This window comes from Phocoena phocoena, chromosome 14 (assembly GCF_963924675.1).
Source record: "Phocoena phocoena chromosome 14, mPhoPho1.1, whole genome shotgun sequence".
In the NCBI taxonomy this organism is placed as follows: domain Eukaryota; kingdom Metazoa; phylum Chordata; class Mammalia; order Artiodactyla; family Phocoenidae; genus Phocoena; species Phocoena phocoena.
The window spans coordinates 55,967,402-55,987,682 of NC_089232.1; the positions used below are offsets into that span (position 1 = coordinate 55,967,402).

Below are 20,281 nucleotides of genomic sequence, written 5' to 3' on the forward strand. Positions count from 1 at the left end.
TGAACAACAGAGGGCACTGTAAACTCTAACGCTGGCTAGCAAGGGGTAGGCTACCCGTGCGGTAGCGTGTGAATTCAGCTGAGGAAAGAGCTCTGGAGGCTGATGGAAGCCGAGTTCCTCCTGGGAGGGGTGGGACTGAGAGTGGTGAGCATGGGCAGGACATGGCTTGGTTGAATCGTGGTGTGAGGTTCTGTGGAGGCTCTGACCCTCCCCGCCCTCCACGATCAGCAAGCCCAGGTAACCAGAGGCAAGATGTAGGGTGTGTGGGCTGGGCATGGTGGTGGTAAGGTGCAACCCTGAGGGTCTGAGCAGGCGTCCACGATGAGGACTCCAGAGCTAACATCGGCTCTTCAACCACTCAGAACTACGGGGACGTCCTGTGCATGAGAAATTTCACCGACTGCATCTGCTGAGAAAACACTGGGTTCTGAGTTGAACTTTGGTTATTCTTTTTTAAGCCCTCAAAGGCTTGTGCACGTTGAGAATATTCTAGAAGTATAATGGTGTACAGGGGAGAAGATGTGGGATTTCAAGTTAGAAGACTTGCATTCACACTGGGGCTCTCTCTGGCCTCACTGTCATCTTGAACTCTTTCACTTTGGGCTTCCATATACTTGGGCCTTTCCCTGTTAGACCCTCCCTCCCAAAACCCAGGAAGAGGGGACCGGGCTTTCCAATGACTTTTCTGTCTCCCCACTTTCCATATATTTATTTCTTGCTCAAAGAAAGACTCTGAGGGCTTCCCTGGTGGTGCGGTGGTTGAGTCTGCCTGCTGATGCAGGGGACACGGGTTTGCACCCCGGTCCGGGAAGATCCCACATGCCGCAGAGTGGCTGGGCCCGTGAGCCTGTGCCTGTGCTCCGCAACGGGAGAGGCCACAGCAGTGAGAGGCCCGCGTACCGCAAAAAAAAAAAAGAAAGGCTCTGAGAAAGGCAAGTGTGCATTACCACGTGGTGGGCAGTGGTGATGATGGCCAGGCCCAACCTTGCACAGAGGCAAAGCTGACCTGAGTGGAGGCTGCCCAGAGCACCCTGGCGTGGCTGACATCCCACCGCTAGGACATGAGTCCTCTGGGTAAAGGCTCTGTATAGAAGAAGCGAGTATGTGTTAACATTTTAACCTTGTTAGTCCCTCCTGTCTTTTGTTAGGACATGGATGTGGAGGGCCAAGGACGGAGACGGGAACCATGGGAGCAGGGCCTGAACACACACTGTGCCAGCTTCAGTGTTTGCATGGAGACTTCACTCCATCACACGCCGCCCCCGCCCCCAAACAGACACCAAAGACAAAACTGAAGACGAGAAAGGCAGCCCAGGAAAATGCGGCTTGAGAAGAGCCCTTGCCATGAAATGTCCTTTTATTAATTGATTTTTTTTTTCTTACAAAAATAAACATTTTAATGAACAAGAAGTACAAAAGCTTCTGGATATACAAACTCCAGGAGCGGGGAGAGGCTGCTTTTGGCTGCTTTGCGGCTTTCACTGAAAGCAAATGAGGCAGAAAGGCCCCGGCCCCACCCCTGCCCCAGGTCCTGGCTCAAACTGCTACCTGCCCCTCAACCCCATGACCTGGCTCACACCTCGCGTGCTCCCGTGCCCCTGCTCCTGGGCTGGCCGGTCAGCGCCCCTGTCGGGCCCAGAGGCGGCCTCCCCAGGTACAGAATCACCCATCTCTCGGAGCATTCCTTCAAGTCTCCAGTCTGGAGTTTGGCTAAGGGAACACTCTGTGACTGACTGTCTCCACGCGGCCCCCACCGGGCCATGGCACAGGCAGCAGCAACGGCAGTAGGGTCTCTGGCTACATTCTTGCGCTACGAACACAGTGGTGGGGCTGCCCACAGAACTGTCCCAGTGAGGGGCAGAGCCCCCAGTGGCGAGACCGTCCTGAGCCTCGCTGGCAGCCCAGAGGGTGAGAGGGGCAGTCAGCCCTCCGTGATTCCTGCCCTGGAGCCAGCAGTCCCAGACCTAGACTGGTAAACTCACATTTTAACATGTGGCATTATTGCACGTTGTCCTGGTCACCTCGGTCTGTCGGGGATGTCAGCCTTGTCTGCAGGGGTGCCCAGGTGACATGCAGTGCTGCCAGTGCAAGTCACAGGCAAGCCCAGCTGGCAGGGATGGTCAGCTGAGCCCACAGACAGGTCAGCCAGAGGCCCTCACATATGTGGTCTTGCTGGGATCAGGGACCACGTGGCTCCATCCTGTCTTGAAAAAGACTAGTTGCCGACCTGGGGGCAGAGGTAAGAGGTAACAGGACTGGATGATTCTCTCCCTGGATGCAGGGCCACTCTCCTCATAACGCAACTGCCCTGAGGACACTTGTCTTCTCACCATCGCTGGCTTCTGATGGGGGACCGCTACCTGTCAATCTCTTCCGGGGAGTCCAGTCACCTCCCTCAGGATGTCCTTTCCCACTGGCTCACCTGTCCAAGTGGTCTGGTTGGTGACCACAAAGGCCTGGCACTGGGCATGGCTCTCACAGATGTCCACAGCCTCGGCCAGGTTGAACACTGAAAGCAGGCAGCTTCCGTGGTGGTAGGATGGCCAGCAGCGGTAGTCTTCCTGGGGGATGGTACTGCCTGGGAGGTGCTGGTACTCTGTGGGTTGGGGATGGAGCTCAGATGAGAACTCTCTGTGCCCAGGGGTAAGGGCTGGGGTCGCTTTCTTTAAAGGGCTGTGAGCCACATTTCCTAGGTGAGGGCTGAAATCCAGCCCAGTCCTCCTAGCATGGAGATGAAAGCAGCAACCACTGTGAAACTGGGATGGCCACACAGGAAAGGCAAAGCTCAGGTTTACTTTTTGGGAGACACACGTCTCCCATACATAAGGGCACACAGCTCGTTCAGGCTACACGTGGTGGCGGGCACAGGCATGGGATAAGTGCACACACAGAGCCATCGGCTGACCAGGAAGGTTGCCGAGCTCAGAACATTTTAGACGTTTAAAGCCGGGCTTCTCAAACTTCAGTGTGCATGTGACTCTCCAGGGAATCTTGCTAAAATGCAGGTTCTCATTCAGAAGGTCTGGGGTGGGGCCTGGGAACTGGCATTGCCAACCAGCTTCTGGTGCTGCTGGTTGGCAGACCACACTTTGAGTGGCAAAGAGTTTAGAGCTGCCCTTTGGGCCCATTTCCTCCTGGCCTTGGGGAGAGAGGCTAGGCCAGTTCCTCGGACAGGGGGTCAGTCATGGAGTTTTTGAAGTTCAGAGGCGTGCAAATGAATGTAAAACACCAAAAATGACCATTTGGGAATCCACACCTTGAGTATTTGGGGCAGAGGCTGGAGGAAGAATGTGAAATCTCCCCATTTCACAGAAAGAGCCCCACAGAAGCCTCTGAAATCTCCTCAATCCAGAAGCTGCCTAGCCGCAGGCCTCCTGTTCCCACGAGTCTTTCCCGCTGCCTGGGGAGCCCCAGCTCTGGATCGATAATGCAGAAGCCCTGGGCCTCCGGCCACCCCGCCCTCCTGCCTCCATCTTCTACCAGGGACTAGACCAAAGTCCAGGGCTGGCTGTGATTTATAGCCCCATAAACAGCGTCCTCAGGGACAGAGCCAGCCATTGTTCACCTCGTTAAACTTTATTTACAGGGCTAACGAGGGCTCCCCCACCCTTAAGACTGGCCAGAGCTCCTTGAATACAGAGGCTGCCCATCCCTCGCCCCCCTGCCAACCATGCTAAACCCCAGGGCCTCAGCAGGAGAGATCACAGCCCACAGGCCGTGGCTAGAATTCTCTCTCTGCCCTGGAGCTTCTTAACTGGTTTCAGTGTGGAGCCCCTTCTCCACCTCCAGCCACCCTCCCAGCCCCAGAAGGGCGAGGAAGGAAAGAGTAGCAAACATATATTGTGTTCAAGCTGTGTAACAGGAAACGAGTTAACTGCTGTCACACATTTCACCTGCCATTTAATCCCCGTAAGAATTCTGAGGCAGGTAATACTGAACCCAATTCACTGATGAGGAAAGTGAGGCTCAAGGTGTAAGTTAACTTGCTCATAGTCACGCAGTCAGTACACAGTGGGGTTTGCAGCCACCCAGAGAAGGGGTGTCAGCGCCCACCCCCCAGTTCAAGGCACAATTATAGTTGTTGTAGCTCAGTCGAAGTGAAAGGTGAACAGCGGTCTCTGCAACACTCCACGTGAGTCTCAGAGGGAGGATGAGCCACTTCCCCGATTAGGGGAATCACCCACCCTCGCACCTGTTCCCCACCTCCCCAGCCCCTGGATCCTCGCTGGGGCCACTCACCAGCTCTGCCGCCCTCCGTGGAGTTCTGCAGATACTGCCCGCTCTGGTACAGGTGCAGCACCTTCTCCAGCTGGGCCAGGGTCTCATCCACCCCCCAGGTGAGCTCTCCTGCAGAGTGCACGGTGCTGTAAGAGGGTACCTGGGCTCCTACTTCTCCCTGAGGTAGGCAGCCAGCTGCCTTTTCCCCTCCCTCTGGAGCCTGGGCCCCGATGACTGGAGGACTGGGCACTGAGTTTGCCACAGAATGCCACTTTGGGAAATGATGTTTCTGGACCATGGGCTGCCCTGGGTCATTCTTATGCCCATGCTTGCTGGGGGTGGGAGAGGGTGACGGGAGGCAGGTGGGCACTGGAGAGCTTACCTGTGGCGTTGACAATGCTGTCCAAGAGGGGCCGTAGTGAGGGTGGGGCACTATGGGGCAGGAGGTATGTGAAGAAAAACCTGGGGCAGAGAGAAATCAGGGGCTTAGTGCTTCAGCCTTTGGGGACATATCCTTCTTCTACCCCAACTTGGGACAGAACCCCAATCTGGCCAGGGAGCCTGCCCTGTCAGGCTAACCAACTGGGCCTATACCCCCAGAAGTGTGCCAAAGAGTCTTCAGACTCAGGGTCGGGGTCTGGGCACATGCTAAGGCCACAGATAACTTCATACCAAACTGAAATCTGAGGTCTGTTTTCCCCACCCGTCCCAGGGACCTTCCCACCCCTCAGCCCCGCATTATCTCCCGGCTGACCCGTGTCAGAGCAGCCCCATGGCTTGGCCCTATGAGGAGCTTCCAGAGGTGAAGGGCCAGGGGAGGAAGGGGCAGGGCCTGTCCCAACAACCCTAGGCTCTGGGTCTGACACTATTTTAAGAAGCCTCCAGCTGCCACCCCCAACCCAGATTCTCCTTGGGGCTGACTATTTTTAGCCTCATGGTCAGGAGCCTGAATGTTCCCTTCTTGAAGGGGTGGAGGCCTTCCCCCGCCCCTGCTACTCCGCTGGTCACAGCTGCGTCTCCCAGCCTGGCTGGCCTCCTGGACCCCATGCTGGCTCCCTCCCTGCGAGCCCCCACCCCCACCCCGGGCTCCCGCTCCCTCGCCGCAGGCCTTCCTGAGTGGAGATGGAGGTCACCTGTAGGCATTGTAGAGGTTGCGTTTCTCATTCATGGCCTCGCACCAGCCCTGGGCGGAGCAGGGCAGGGTGAAATTCCTGGCTGGGAACTCGAGTGTGCAGTCAGCGCTGTCTGTGCACGGTGTCTCTTCCACGCGGGCGTCATCCAGATCCGTCACCTTCAGTTCCCCATCCACCAGCACGAACTGTCGGGGGCGGAAGTCCAGCAGAGTGACCGAGCCCAGCGGGGAGTGGGCCAGGTGGTGGAGGAGGCGGCCCAGGCTCAGGCAGATCTGAGGGGCAAACACCAGGCTGCTCACGGCTTCTCTCCTGGGAGGGCGCCTGGGGGCTCCCCGCTTTGGTGCTCTGGACTGAGCTTGGGGGTTTGCCTTTTTCTTCAAGGCTCTGGAGCTCACTAAGGACTGAGGCCTGGGGCCTTACTGAGCAAGCCAGCGATTTTCTGTTACCCCCGGTGGGCCTGACCCTGAGGGTAACATGGAATAAGCGGGAAATGGGCAGTCTGGGCATAGTGCATATCCTCCCTGAAGCTGCAACTTCGGTGTGCTTTCTGTGCAGTGTATGCAAATAGAGGGAGGGTCAAGATGACCTTAAGCTCTTTTCTAGTCCTAGGACCCTGGCCCTCCTGCAGCCAGGCTGAGAGTATGCCTGGGTGTGTGTGTCAGGGTGGCAGGAGCACAAAAACCTCAGGATCCTCTTTGCCTCGTTTCTTTTTTTAACCCTTTGGCCGATGGCCGAGTCAGCTTTGCTCCATCCTTCCCTCCCTCTCCCTCAACTGAGGAGGAGTTGAAGCTGCTCTGGAGGGCTGGCCTTCTAAGGGAGAACCATCCCAGCAAGGAGCCCGGGGCCCTGGCCCTCTTCCCTGCTCACTCGGAAGCGATCCTCCCAGGAAGTCTGCAGCAGCTGGATCATTTCCACAGGGGCGCCCAGCTCCGTGATGGTGGTCAGGGTGTCCGGGATGTCCTCGCTGTCCTGGTAGCAGTAGCCATAGAGCTGGAAGAGGCCCAGGCGGGTCATGAGGTCACAGGATGGGGGTGGGGACAAGGAAGGGCTGGGTTTTCACATGTCCCCCACCCTCCCATCCCTAGGTCTCTGCTTCAGCTTGGGCCAGAAGAGAATAGCAACGTTGCCTGGGAAGCCTGCCCTCTGTCCCAGCAGCCAGAGTTCCTACTGATTCCATCAGCCCCTTACCTCTGGCCACTCAGGTAAATGGGCAGGTCTGGCCACCTTGTGTTAACCATGTGCCAGGCACTGTGCTAAATGTTTTACAAGCAGAACTCAATTCTTAGAATAACCTTAAAAGGGCATAGTAGGTACTATTAGTGTCTCCAATTCACATGTAAGGAAACCAACTCAGAGAGGTTAAGTTACCTCCCCAAGGCCACACAGCTAAGAATTGCAGGAGCTAGGATTCAAATTTATGTTACTCTGATTCCACAGCCTTGTTCTTTCCACGAGTACCATTTGCTAATCGCCCAGCCAACAAACGGACGTTATACCTCCTCCCCTGCTCTAATCCTTGTCTTTGCTTCATCATTTTCACTTTCTGGCACCTTCATTTTTCCTCTGCTCTGGTCTTTCTGGAGGAAAAGCAATCTCCCTTGGGATTGGTAACAAGTGTCGATCAGAACAAAAAGTATCCAAGGGCCATATCATTGGGTGTTCTCTGCATAGCTGGTGGGCAGGGCGGGGTGGGGTGGGGTCACTCATATCAACTGGGGGAGTAGTAAGAGTGGTTCCTGGGGAAGGTCAGTTCTTTGAGGGCAGGGTCACAAGGGCTGGCCCGCTCCACGTGATCTGGGGGAGGGGCTCCATACAGCTCAGCTGGCCAGGGGCTTCTGGGAAGCACAGCCTAACTCTGTCACTGACACCTCAACCAGCATCCACAGAGATCTCTGCTTCTCCCAGTCTCTCCCACCATGCTGCACATCAGCTAAGGATCAGCCGGTGCTCAAAACAACCAGCACCCTGTAGGGAGGAGGAACACAAAGGCTGAGTTGTCTGGGCCAGAGTGGGGAGAGGGGAGGGCTGCACGATGGGGGGTGCCGGTGGGGTGAGGCGGCAGGGGAGTCAAGCCCCTGGGCTAGATGTCCCTGCACACACCGTCACCCTTCACGCCCTTCCCAGCTCCACTCCAGGTCCTTATATGCTCCCTTCCATCCCAGGAGTGCCCTTGCAGCTCCCCGTCCCTGGAGCCAGCTACCTCAGTCCTGCTGGCACGAGGGAAGGCATGTCTCGGTGTCGCTGTCAGATCACTAGGGCTGCAGCTTGGGGGGGGGGGGTCAGGGGGAAATCCCCGGGGCCCCCTTCTTCCCTCTCTCTCTACCCTCCCCACCCCACATCAGCCCAGGGAGACCCCAGACCCCAGTGGGGCAGAGGTAGGGGTGAGGTAAAAGGAGCAGCCCTGGAGCCTGGTTCTCATTTTCTTGCCCAGAGTCTGAGCCTTTGTGGGAAACTTCTGAAGGTTATTAAACACCCGGAGGTCGTTAAATGCGCTGTTAACGAGGTATTAATCAACACCCCTCAGGAAAAAATAAAAAGACACCATTAACTACCCCCCCCCCCCCCCCCCCCCCCCCCCCCCCCGGTACCCCAGGAAGCGTGAGGCTGAGCATTTCAGTCGAATCTTTTGTTCCTTTGGGAGAAGAAATATACTCTAGCAGGGCCAGAATCAGGGCCCAAGTAGGCCTGGGGCCCCATCTGAGGCCTGAGGCCCTGGGAAGGACAGTGATGCAGGGGAGGGAAGACCCTTGTGCCCTTTGACCCTGGGCTATAGAGGCATCTATCACGTGAGGGAGTGGTGTGTGTGTGTGTGTGTGTGTGTGTGTGTGTGTGTGTGTGTGAGAGAGAGAGAGAGAGAGAGAGAGAAAGAGAGAGAGAGAGGTGGGTTGGGGAGGGGTCCCAAAGATGGATGGAGAGATCTCGCCCAGGCAGTCCCCGGACTGAGCAGGCTCTGAGAAGGGCCCAGTGGGACATGCTATCCTGGCCCTTTTCTATTAGAACCAGCACCAACTTCGGGGCTGCCAGAGAGGCGGAGGGGGCCTCGGGGAGCGGGAAACACTCTCTGGCTCCTCCCCGGTTCAGCAAACAGTCAAACAGTTTTGAAATTTTAAACGATTAAGACGTATTAAAACAACATTATTTCTAGTTCCCTGCACACCAGAAATGGAGCCTCGTGAGCAGGAAGTCCCCCAGGCAGGCTTACCTGGAGCAGAGGTGGCATTGCTGAAGAAGCCAGAGGGATACTGGCCTGGGGGTTGGGGGACGAATGTAGGAGACCCAATACCAAGGCAGTCCCGAAATTCACACTAAGGTACCTCTACCTCCCTGTAATGGTAGCTTTTCACCTCTCCCCTGACAGAAAGGACCTGGCACCCTCTCCATCTTGTAAGACTTCTGTCCTAGGGCAACTAACCCCAGTCTCTGACCCTGTAAGAGTAACACAGCCAACCCAGTCTTGGTCTAGAGAGAGAATGAGTGAAAACTATTCAGTTGTAATTTTTTTTTCCTTTGGCACCTTCAGCATTGGGCTGGGGGCCTGACATATGCGTGAGGGTGGTTAGCTGGATGTTCGTCTTGAAGTTTGGGTGGGGTAAGAGAGGGCGGGAGAAGTTCCTTAAGAGACAGGAAAGCGCATCAAACCTCAAATCCCTCGTAAGGGAGGGGGGTGGGGTCTTGAGTCAATTAACTAACACTTAATATCCTGCTAACACACTCAAGACCTTCTCCACTGCCTCAGAATCTGGCCTACACCCCAGGTTTCCAAAAGGTTCCCAGGAGCTCCTGGGAAGCAAAGAGAACAAGATCCTCCCAGTTAGAAGGGCCACGTGACCAACTGCTCACTCCCTGTAGCTCCAGTGTCAGCCGTGCAACAGTTGGCTGACACTGGAGCATAACCACCCATAACTGTTGGCTCTGCCTGACCTTCTGCAACCAGTTCAGGGCCCAGGACCCAGTCAACGTGTGTCTGACCAGGGCTGGAGTAGCCCAGGGAGACTGGGAGCCAGCAGTGGTATAAACAGCTCTCCGGCTTCTCTCTCCTATTCTGCCAGGCCCACCCAGATCTGGTGTCCATCTCACTCCTGAGGAAAGGAGGGAGGGATTCCTGGGTTTCTGACCAGTTCTGCTGGGTGCAGAAAGGTTAATTTGAGTGGGCTAGGAGGTGGAGGTGCGGGCAACATTCCTCAGCTGGGGAGTCTGAACAAACCCTATGCTCACCGGGCCAAAAGCAGCCAGGGATTCCCCTCTCAGTCCGCTCAGACATGTGCTAAGGGAACGGTTCGTCTAATCCTAGGGCTGACTCAAGGACCGTGGAGAGCTGGGGGAGAGGAGGAAGTGGGTGTGTTAGGGCAGTGCTGGGACTATGAGAGGCCCACTCTCTTAGTCTAGCCTGGAGGGAACAAGGTTGGGTCTCATCTTTTCCCTCTGTCCCCCAGTGAACGGGAGAGACAGAGTCCCATTTAGTAGGGACCTGGGCATCTGGTCTTCTCAATCTTCCAGCCTCTTGGCCACATTTGCTCAGATGATGTGACATGCAGACCCTCAGGTCCTCAGCCTGTCCCCCGAGCATTGAGCTAGGACCCTGAGGCTTCCTCAATACTTCCAAAGCCTACTTTGAGGCCAGGGTCTCTTCTGGGAAGGGCTATGCATTTTCTGGCCTACTATCCAATCCCCTCCAGTCCTTTCAGCAGCTTCTGGGTGGGGTACAGGATATTCTCTGGGAATCAAGCCTGGCCTTTTTCTAGCTCTTCCCAACCCCATTGCAGTTCCACCCCAACTTCAAAGCCAGACAAGTCACTGTCTGGAAGTTGAGAGAAGTGGGGTTCAGATTCCATCAAGAAAGGGGACCCTATCACTGCACTTGGGACCCTGACTCAGGGATGACCTCTGTTCATTGTTTTGGCTGGGGTCCCTTCCCCGGTGCTCAACACCCCAGCTCCAGCCAGAAGCAGGGTCCTAAGCCCGAATGGACCCCCACCCCTACCCCGAGTTTGGGGACCCTCTGTCCTGTCTTCAAGAGATACGGTTTGGAAGCTGAGAAACCCGGGAGTCTCTCCGTAACGGGACGCCCACCAAGCAGGGTGGTGTAATGGGAAGCTGCCATGGCCCGGGTTCTGCCCCTAGCTTAACCTGGGCAGTCATCAGGGCTCCGCTTCTTTATCTGTTAAGGCCAAGGCTTCTCTTCCAGCCCGAGTGGTCGGGCACTGGCACGTCCAGCCAGCACCCTTATCCCTGCACCCGCCCCCTCGTACCTGCAGCACGTTGGGGTGCCGCAGCCGCTCCAGCAGCACCATCTCCTTGAGCAGCTTGTGGGCCGCCAGCCGATAGCAGCCCCTCCGCGCCCCGAACTCGCGCACACAGCTGCCCAGATCGTGGCCGCTGAAGTCCACCGCCTTGAGCGCCACCGCGACACCGCCGGGCAGGCGGACCCGGTACACGGCCTTGGTGTAGCCGGAGCCCACGTACTGTGCGCCGGACACGTTGCGGAGCGCGGCGCAGCCCAGGCGCGGGCCCGGGCCGGAGGATCCCGGGCCGGGGGAGCCCGGGCCAGGAGCCGGGGGCCAGCCCGGAGCGCCGTCGGGCAGGGGCCGGGCCCGCGGGGGGCGGGGACGCTGCAGGCCCGGGCCGCCCGGAGCTAGGTCCATCAGGCGCCGCCGCTCCGGCCGGCCGGCCCCGGGACCGGGGCCCCCGCGGGAATAGCGCTGCACCTCCTCGTAGCGCGCTCGGATCTGCCGGGCCAGCTCCCCGCGGCCCCCGCGACGGCCCGGGCCCGGGTCTGGCGAGGGCCCGGGGGACTGGCCTGGCCGCGGAGGCTCCGAGCCCGGTGCGAAGAGCACGTTGAGGACCGAGCCCAGCAGGAAGGAGGCGCAGAAACCCGCGGCCACCGCGGCCCGCCGGCGCCGCATCGCTCCCCTCCCCCCGGCCGGCCGGCCCCGCGCGGCTCCCCGGCCGCGGCCCCGGGAGGCTCAGGCTCCGAAGCGGCTACGCTCTGCGCCCCGCGGGTCCCCTGCCCAGCCCGCGCGCATGGCCCCGGCGGCCCCGACCCCGGCCCCTCGCGGGATGCACATCGGCCTGACACTTGCCTCCCTCCCGCCCTGCCCCCGCCGCTTATAAGGCCCTGAGCCGCCCCCCGCCCCCGCCCCCTCCGCCTCCGCCTCCCAGCTCCCGGCCAGAGCCCATCCTCGGCGCCGCCCCCTTCGGCTGCCCGGCCCGGCCTTCCCCGCTGACTGACAGCGGGACCTCCTCCCGCGGCCGTCCGGGCCTGGGAAGCGGCGCGGAGGCGGTTCTGGCCCTGCCCAGCCCGCGGCCCCCGAGCTCCGGCCGGCGAGAAAGGGAGGGGTCGGCAGCGGCCCCGGGACGCGCGGGGGCTCGGGCCCAGCCCAAGGGCGGATAATGGGGTCGGGGCGGCCGGATAACGGGACCGAGAGGCGGCTAACGGAGCCGGCCGGGCAGGGTGGGGGGGAAGATGAAGGGGCGAGGCCAGCGGGTAACGGGTTCTGGAGGGGACGAGCAGCTGGGTCCGGGGTGCTGAGGATCCGCGTGGTCCCAGAGCGCCCTCCCGGGGACCCGGGGCCTTGGGGCGGGCTGGGCGCAGAGAAGGAGCGTGGGTCCCGCCTCCCGCGAGTGGGACTGCGGGTGGCGGCTCCTGGCTCAGTCCCGGATTCGGGGGCGGGGGATGGGGAGGCGGCGCTGAGGGAGGGGCTGGCACCTGCGAGCGCGGGTGGGACGGGAACTCTGGGATCAGAAGAAAAATCTTGAGGTTTTCGGAGATGCCCTCTTCAACCTCCTCTACCAAGTTTTCTGATTTTCTTTGTCCCCGAAGCCCCAGGTGGAACCGCTGCCCCGGGATCCCCGCAGTCAGACGCGGTTAGCAGCGGATCACGAACCATATTCGTGCTAGTAATTTACAAAGAGTGCCTTTGTACCCACGGACGTGCGTGGTCCAGATTGTCTCTGGAGTGTGTGCATTAGTGTATCTGAAGGGGCTACTGTGTCCGAGGAAGGGAGTGTATACCGCGTGTGTAAGTAGGTGCTGACTCCACCAGAACTTCTGGCCCCTCCTCCTCCCTCCCTGATTGCATCATTAGTGCTAATTGAGGAGCTTTCACACGCCAGTGCATTAGTTGTTTGGAGTGAGCTCCCCCCTCCTGGGAGAGATAAGCCGCTGCCCCTCCCCCTCCCAGCCCTCCACTTCCCCACCGCCCAGGAACTGTCCACCTAGATCCTCCCACCTTCCTGGGCACCTTCCTGCCTCCTGGTCCTCTACAGGTTAATCTCTTTCCGCCCCGCAGTGTCAGAGATCGGCTCGAGAGGAGTCAGGGAGGAGGTGGAGGGCTTAGAAAATCTTTCCTCCAGGAGGCTGAAGAGGTTCTGGCTTTGCGACAGAAAGCACAGCCTCTGTGATGAGAGAGGGGACAGGAATCTCTGGCCGGTCCTTTTGGACCTGGAAGGGCAGAGGACAGCACTGAATTCTTGATCTCCAGCCTGTGATCCCACTGATGAAGGGACAACCAATCCTGACTCCTGGGGTCCCCTAAGACTCGGAGAGCTGGGGCCTAGTCTAACTTAGAAAACATGAGAGGGCTGAGAGAAGCCACGATTCTCCTGAGGACCTTGGGTTTGGTGGAGTTTGGTCTGGTCCTGTTTAGCTGCTCTGCCCTGCCCTGGCCCTTGGCTGCTGGGTGTAGGGGGAAGGCTCTGAGCAGATGCCCTCCCCAGCCCTCACACCAGATGTCTTTGGTCTAATTAACTGTGCTGGGAAAACCAACCTGGGTTTGTAAACAGAGCTACTGGCTAAAGTCAACAGGGAGCAGCAGCAAACAGCAAACATTCCCCTCACACAGCTACAGTCCAATCCAGCCGCCTGGGCAAGAGGGGCGCCTGGCTGATCATGGGGCCCCCCTGGCCGACAGCTGAGTCAGGGAAAGCCTCTCTACCTCTGTGACCCTAATATGGCCATTTCCTTACCAGTTCCAGGGCTCCTTTGCTGGGGAGGAATGGGGATTCTGGGAAGACAGAGTTGCCATTTCAAGATAGGCTCTGCCCCCCTTCCAGAGATCTCCTGGTATCTATTAGCCAAACCTCCTGATCCCCAAGGAAGCCATTGTGGGGGGAATATTCCTTAACGAGCTTTCTCTGGGGCCTGCTCTGCTCTAGGGTCTTGGAGGAGCCTCCTAGGTAGGACTTGGCATTGAGAATCTATAACTCGGAGTTGGTGAATATAACATGAACATCGTTGAGTTCGTTACACATCGTGTAGGTATTATAATAACATGTTCTGAAATTAGATAATTGTTCCTGTAATATCTTTGCCAAGCTTCAGTGTTTCTGTTATGGTTTGAAAGTTCAATGCACACAGGGCCTGAGAAACAGGCCTGAGTGTACATACATACAATGCACACACGGCCTGAGAAACAGGCCTGAGTGTACATACATACAATGCACACACATGAGCCCACGGAACAGTGGCCTCACACACAGGAACAAAGGCATTTCAGCACTCGTTCTCACACTCACTCTGTCTCCCTTGCCAGCTCTCAGACATACAGACATATACAATCTTTGATGGAAATAGGTTTTTGGACTCTGAAAAAAAGGGGTTGAACAGATTAGAGTTTCTGAATTGGCAGTTTCTTGAGTTCTTAACCAAATTGTGCTTGTTTGCTTTTCCTTCTTCTTTTTTTTTTTTTGCCACCCAAGGAGTGGAATCATCATTTCAAAGAACTGAAAAAGACACAGAACTCTGGCTGAGGATCCAGATCTACCGTCTGCCCATCCGCTCTGTCTCGAAGACCTGGCAAGGCCAGTAGCCTCTTTATTGTCTGCCTTTTCCCTCCAGCCCAGTTCTCAAAGACCTCTTTTGGAGTATCATTCTGCTCAGCAACCTGGAGGATAAATTGAACTGGGCCTTCAGGCCTTTGTGAGCTGGCCCCAGCCCTCCACCTGGCCCAGTTACCCCCTTTTCATTTCCCTGCACAGAACCAGACTCCCTCAGCCTGCCGCCTGCACTAGCTCCTGACTTGCAGCCATCATTAGTGTTTTCCCCTGTGGCCCTCCCGGTTCCCTTTCCTGAAATGCCGCCTTGTAGCCTTTCTGTGTCATCTTTGCTAGCTGGTTTTTCGGGGTCTCCCAGAAAATAGTGCATTACAGATATTGCTTCTCCAACCGGGATACACGGGTCCCTGGGACCTTGAAGGTCTATTCTTAGAGTTTTTGTGGATTTATTTTCTTTAAAAGGAAATGTACGAAATACATTTCTCAGGTCTTGGAAACCTTGATGTAGAGCAAAGAGCTTTGGGATTTGGAGTCAAAGACACCTGGGTTCAAATTTCATTATTCGAGTTACTTTGGGTGAGTTAGTTAACTTCTCTGGGTATTTGTTTTCTTATGCAGAAAATGGGAGATGACAGTAGTGCCTACGCCGTAAGGCTGTTGAGTGAATGAAATGCAAAGACATAAAAAGTGCTTGGCACAAGCTAAGCCCTCAATATGGGTAATCTGTAGCTAGTATTAATGATGATATTAAACAAATAAACATCTGTGACAACATGTATAGACAGCTAACCATAACTCTGCCTAGAGGCAGAAATGACTTTAACTACTCTCCTTCCTGGTTTCCACTGGTGAAATCGCTCAGCCTCCTGGGCTCTCTCTGTGTCTGGAATTTTCACTTTTTCCCGAATCAGTAAACCAGTGGTGGATCAGAAGAGGCCTCGTTGCCTCCCCCAGCCCGTGGTGAGCTGCTCAGGGGAGACTATGAATCAAGGCCTGATTCTTGGTGCCGCAGTGACCAAGCACAGGGAAGGCCTTGGTCTGTCCTCCCTGGGGCAAGGAGCTGGGGGAGGGGATGGGCTCTGAAAAGGAAGGGGGGAGGGAAAGGGGTGGAGCCGGCAGCCTGCGCCCCCACCCCCCCTTCCCTCAGGTAGGAAGTGAAGCTGACGTTTCCAAAATATAAAAAACAGATGATGAGGGTCAGGTTTCCTACACACTGGAGAGCGGGAGCCCCAAGGCAGAGTCCCCAAGAAATGATCAGAGACAGAGATGGGGGGCAGAGAGAGAAAGAGAGAGGAGAGGAGAGAAGATAGACAAAGATGCAGAAACATGGAGAGAGAGAAAAACGCCCCTGAATCCTGAGGGTAGTCAGACAACGACAGAGACAGAAAGCCGTGGCTCAGGAAAGATCTTTCCACCCGTTTCTGGAAAAGAGCTTAGTTCCTCTCTGTGGGTCTCAAGTTGGGAACGTGAGCCATTTTGGCTCCATGACCCTGGCTGAGGGTGAGGCTCTCCAGGACCCCAGAAACAAAAAGGCCCTCTGGGCTCAGAGCTCTCCCTGCCCGGGCTGGTCTCTGTCTGTCTGGGCCTCCAGATCTGTGGTCCAGAGTCTCCCTCCCGGAGCCAGCCTCGCTCTTCCCCCCTCCTCCCTCCTGCTTAGCTTCACCTACCAGCCCAGAGAGATGCTCTGTGACAGCTTCTCTTTCTCTCCCTTTCCTGGATGTCTGGGATGTGTGTCCTCTTCCTTCACTGGTTCCTTTGACTGGAGGAGCTGGGGGCATGGGGCTGAGGACAGAGAAGGCTGAGAGGTACCTGTTTAGAGCCATTACCTAGGGGAAGGAGGGAGGTGGCTGCCTTGGCGTTGGACCCAGGCCAGGGGAGGGCTAAACCCTAGGGTCTCTGTTCCCTGGGCAGATGGAGAAGCAGGTAGAGGGATGAAGAGTTGGCCACTGGATCAATGGGTGATGGGTGGACTCTGGTGGCAGGGGGTGGTAGAGAGGAGGCCTTTGCCTTTGTCCAGAGGCCTTTGCAGGGGAGAGGGATAGGAATGGGAGCATAGGGGCCAGGTGATCCGATCTAACAATTCACACCTTCTCTGACCAAGCCAAATGTGCCCTGAGTCAATGGGGCAACTTTTCTCCCAGGCCATAGTCAAATAGAAAGAATCAGTTCTTTTCGAGCAGCCTCAGGGCTGTGGTTTGGAAAGGAGAGCAAAAAGAAGAAGAAAGAGGGGCTGTTGAGTTTGTGCATCTGGTCTTGGACCTCCAGAAGGCTGACAATTCTCTCCCTCTTCCCCAGCTGCCCCGGGAGGCTGGCCTGGACCCAGGCCCATAAAGAAGACTGTTCCTTACAGTTAAAGAGGCCTTGGTCCTGCCTCTGCCCTGAGGAGTTTACCGTGTAATTGGGAAGATTTGCTGTCAGCTGTTAGGGACAGAGGGAACTGTGCAGGGTCTGGGGCAGGTAAGAGCTGGCCCCTACCTGGAGCCCTGATGGAGAGTTATCATGTACTGAACACCTGCTGTGCGCCAGGAACCGTCTAACCTCTTGACACGTACTGTGAGGTCAGTATTACTACACCCATTTTATAGATGGGGGAATTGAGGTTCATGAGATTAGGGAATCTGTCGAATGTCACACAAATCTTAAGTGGCAGAGCAGACTGCCGTGAAATCAGGAAGCAGCAACTCAGACCCCGCTTCGGGTCTTCTCTCAGCTCTTTGTTGGTTGGGGAAGAAAAGAAAAGTTCCTGTCAAAAGGAGCAGGAGAGGCAAATAAGTGCCACCAGTGGGAACCAAGATGGAAGCGCATTACGGTGATTTTTGCCTCCAAGCAGCAAAGTTTGGTCATAAAGCTTTGCTATTTTATTGTTCTTATTTATTCTAATGATAGAGTATACTCATTAAATGCCTTTCATCATCATTTAACCCACTTAATACCTCTCAGAGATAAATACTATTATTATCTCCAATTTTCAAGATGAGAAAATTGATGTATAGAGCAGTTGGATAACTTGCAGCAGAGCTGGGATTTGGACACAGATGCTGATGGCAGAGCTGTACTCTTGCATCTTCCGTCCTGTGTCCGTTGTTTAGTTCATGATCTGGGCTGGGCTAATTTCAGCTATAAAAATCCCAAGGTCAGTCTTTCGAAGCTCAGTGCTGCAAACTTGCTTCAAAGATGGGTGTCTGATGATGTCTGAGCCTTTAAAGGACAGAGGCAAGTCCTGATGGGCTCACAGGGCAGTGGGAAGAGAAGGAGGGAGACACAGAAAGAGGTACACACACCCCCCTCCCAGGGAGAGCCAGACTCAGGAGCTGAGATTAAACTCCTATGAAGTGTTTTTCAGGGACCCCAGCAGACTCTGTAAATCATTCTCCCCTTCCCCTTCCCTGCAGAGGAGATGGTTTACAAAGGGTTAACGAGACTCTGGGTGTCTGCGTGGAAGTAAAATAATTAGTTGAAAAATTCCAAAAAGCACCAAAAGGAAGTAAAAATTACACAAAATCCCTCCATTAAAAGAGATTATATATCATAAGATACGAAAGCCACCTTGCCTGCCCCTCCAACCCCACCTGCAGAGGTAACCACTGTGAAGGATGCTGCGTGCAAAGACGCCCTAAGATGCCCCACGCGCTCATCATCTCCCTCCCCCCACAGGCTTCCCTCGGTGACTGTTTCATTTCTGCACCGGCAGGCTCCAAGACACCTCAGTCTCTTTGAGGCTTCCAAACCCAAATTTAAATCCTGTGCTTAAAAAAAAAGTCTCTTGGATTTGCCCCTTTATTTCCTCACAGCCTTCCTCCCCAGTCTAGGCTCTTCCTCACACATCTGGTCTGTTGACTGTGTCCCCTCGATGTTCTCCTCCCATCTCAAAGCCTGTACGGGCACCAGGTACATCTGCCAAAAACACTGCTTCCAACACATCATTTTTCTGTTCTAAAATTGTTGATGACTCCCCATGATTTGGAGGATAATTTAGCTTGGCATTTAGAGTCAGTCGCAACCTGCCTCTCCTATTCTTGTTTCCACGAGTACTTCCTGATGCTGTGTTGCAGCCTGACTGGTTGCTTCACCCATCTTAGAGCATTCTCTGCTTCTCCTGCCTGACGACATCCTTTCCCCACCTATCCAAAGCTTGCCCATCCTTCAAGGCCCACCCCAAGACTTTCTTTTTCCAGAAAGCTTTCCCTGGCTGCTTTAGTTCACGTCCATTGCTCATTCCCCAAATGTCTGACCACAAGGAGTACATCATGGCTCAGAGTCCCCTTGTTGGAAGAGACCTTGGGTATGATCATCAAATAGTAGTTCTCAGCCTGGACGCCAAAGGTCTTCAGGAGTCTGTAAACGTATTGGGGAAGGGGGAGCTATTGTCAATATTCCAGAAAACCTATAGGAAATATTTCATGGTAAGTTTGCCCAGTCAAGGGAAACATTGACTTTCTTTGCTTGTGGCCAGGATTATGTCATGCCCTGGGTCTCTTGTGCTGATGAGTGACACTGTTTTTTTATTAATAAAAATGGGGAGGGGGGAAATTATGTTATGGAAATGTACTCTGGTAGGCAGACTCTTTAAAAAATCTGGGGTTTGTGGGGTAGCAGGATGGATAAAAGGAATCCTTGATGGTGAAAAAGTTGGAGTCACTGATCCTGACCATCTCCTGACTAAAGTAGGACTCTTCCCTGACATTGGGATAGCCCAGTCACCCCTAACCCCCAGCCCCGTGATGGACAAGCTCACTTTCTTATAGGTAGCCAAGACATTATTTGATCGTAGTAAATCTAAACTGTCTTCCTCAGGACAGCTCTTCAAATATCTGAAGATAACTTAAAACTGTCATTGGCTTCTAGTTTCCTATATTTGGCCAAAGACAAACCTTCTTTCATGTTTTCTGAGGCCCCACATGCTATAGCCTTGCCCACCTCTCCCACTTTCGCCTGCACTGTGCCCTTCCTGCCTGTCTCTGCTGAGGCCCGTTTACCCTCCCCTGCTCCTCATTTGCACCTTGCTCTCTATCCCCACTTACGGTGCCCTCTGCTCAGAACACTCTTTATCTCCCCTCTTTGCCGAGTTACTCCACTCATCCTTAGAGCTCAGGTCTTAAGACACCTGCTCAAAGAAGCTTTCCCTGACCACCCCCAGTATGGATTCTTGTTCCCCGTGTACCTGTCTATTGCAACACTCATCGCAGTTGTCATTTCTCTCACTTGTGTCAGTCGATTGAAATCGGTCTACTCTGGACTGTATACTCCGTGAAAGCAGGGCCTTGTTATATTTCTTCTTCTGGCATATCCCCATCACCTAGCATGGTGCCGTGGTCTATAGGCAATTAGTTAAATGTTGATTAATATTGTTATTTTTTTGTTGCACATGGCTGTTAGAAACAGTAAATGTATGCAAAAGCATTTTGTAAGCTCCAAAGCAGGGCCTATAATAATTTTAGGACTGATTACTTTTTTTTTTTTTTTTTTTTTTTTGCGGTATGCGGGCCTCTCACTGTCGTGGCCTCTCCCGTTGCGGAGCACAGGCTCCGGATGCGCAGGCTCAGCGGCCATGGCTCACGGGCCCAGCCGCTCCACAGCATGTGGGATCCTCCCAGACCGGGGCACAAACCCGTGTCCCCTGCATCGGCAGGCGGACTCTCAACCACTGCGCCACCAGGGAAGCCCAAGGACTGATTACTATTACTGTTTCTTCAACTACACTTTAGTCTCCTAGATGGACCTAGAAGTATAATCCCCATGCCTTCCTTCCCTGAGCCTCCTTTAGCTTGATAACGAATGACCTAGCATATAAACTGAGCCTTTTGTCTCCCCCTCTTCTTTCTCTTTTAATTAGCTGTTGAATTAAAAAGTAATCTGACTAAATGAAGCGCCCTCTAAATGTTCAATCTCCCCCTTCCTCTCATTCCTTTCCCCCCTTTCAATTCTACGTTTATTGGTCGCCTACTCTGTGTTAGACATCAAGCAAATAACCAGGGACGCAAACATGAATGATGAGTCTCTGTCCTGAGGTATTTCTTGAAATCTCCTTTGTGTAAGAGGGTCTCCTGGCCCTCTCCCAGATCATGCTCGCCTGATTACTTAGTTGTTTGATAATGCTGCTCCCAAAATGTGGCCCTAGGACCTTTGCACTTGCTGTTCCCTCTGCCTGGAAAGCTCTT

General features: G+C 55.1%; 1 protein-coding gene across 1 annotated transcript; it reads right to left on the bottom strand.

Moving 5' to 3' along the window:
• Window positions 1–1,330: 1,330 nt before the first annotated feature.
• Window positions 1,331–11,408, bottom strand: PKDCC (protein kinase domain containing, cytoplasmic). The gene is made up of 7 exons (XM_065891381.1): window positions 10,601–11,408; window positions 6,219–6,341; window positions 5,352–5,623; window positions 4,601–4,680; window positions 4,240–4,347; window positions 2,423–2,596; window positions 1,331–2,227 (listed from the first exon to the last, which is right to left on the bottom strand). The coding sequence occupies exons 1-7, from the start codon at window positions 11,252–11,254 to the stop codon at window positions 2,142–2,144; spliced, it is 1,497 nt and encodes a 498-aa protein (XP_065747453.1). The 5' UTR covers window positions 11,255–11,408; the 3' UTR covers window positions 1,331–2,141.
• Between the last annotated feature and the right edge of the window lie 8,873 nt (window positions 11,409–20,281).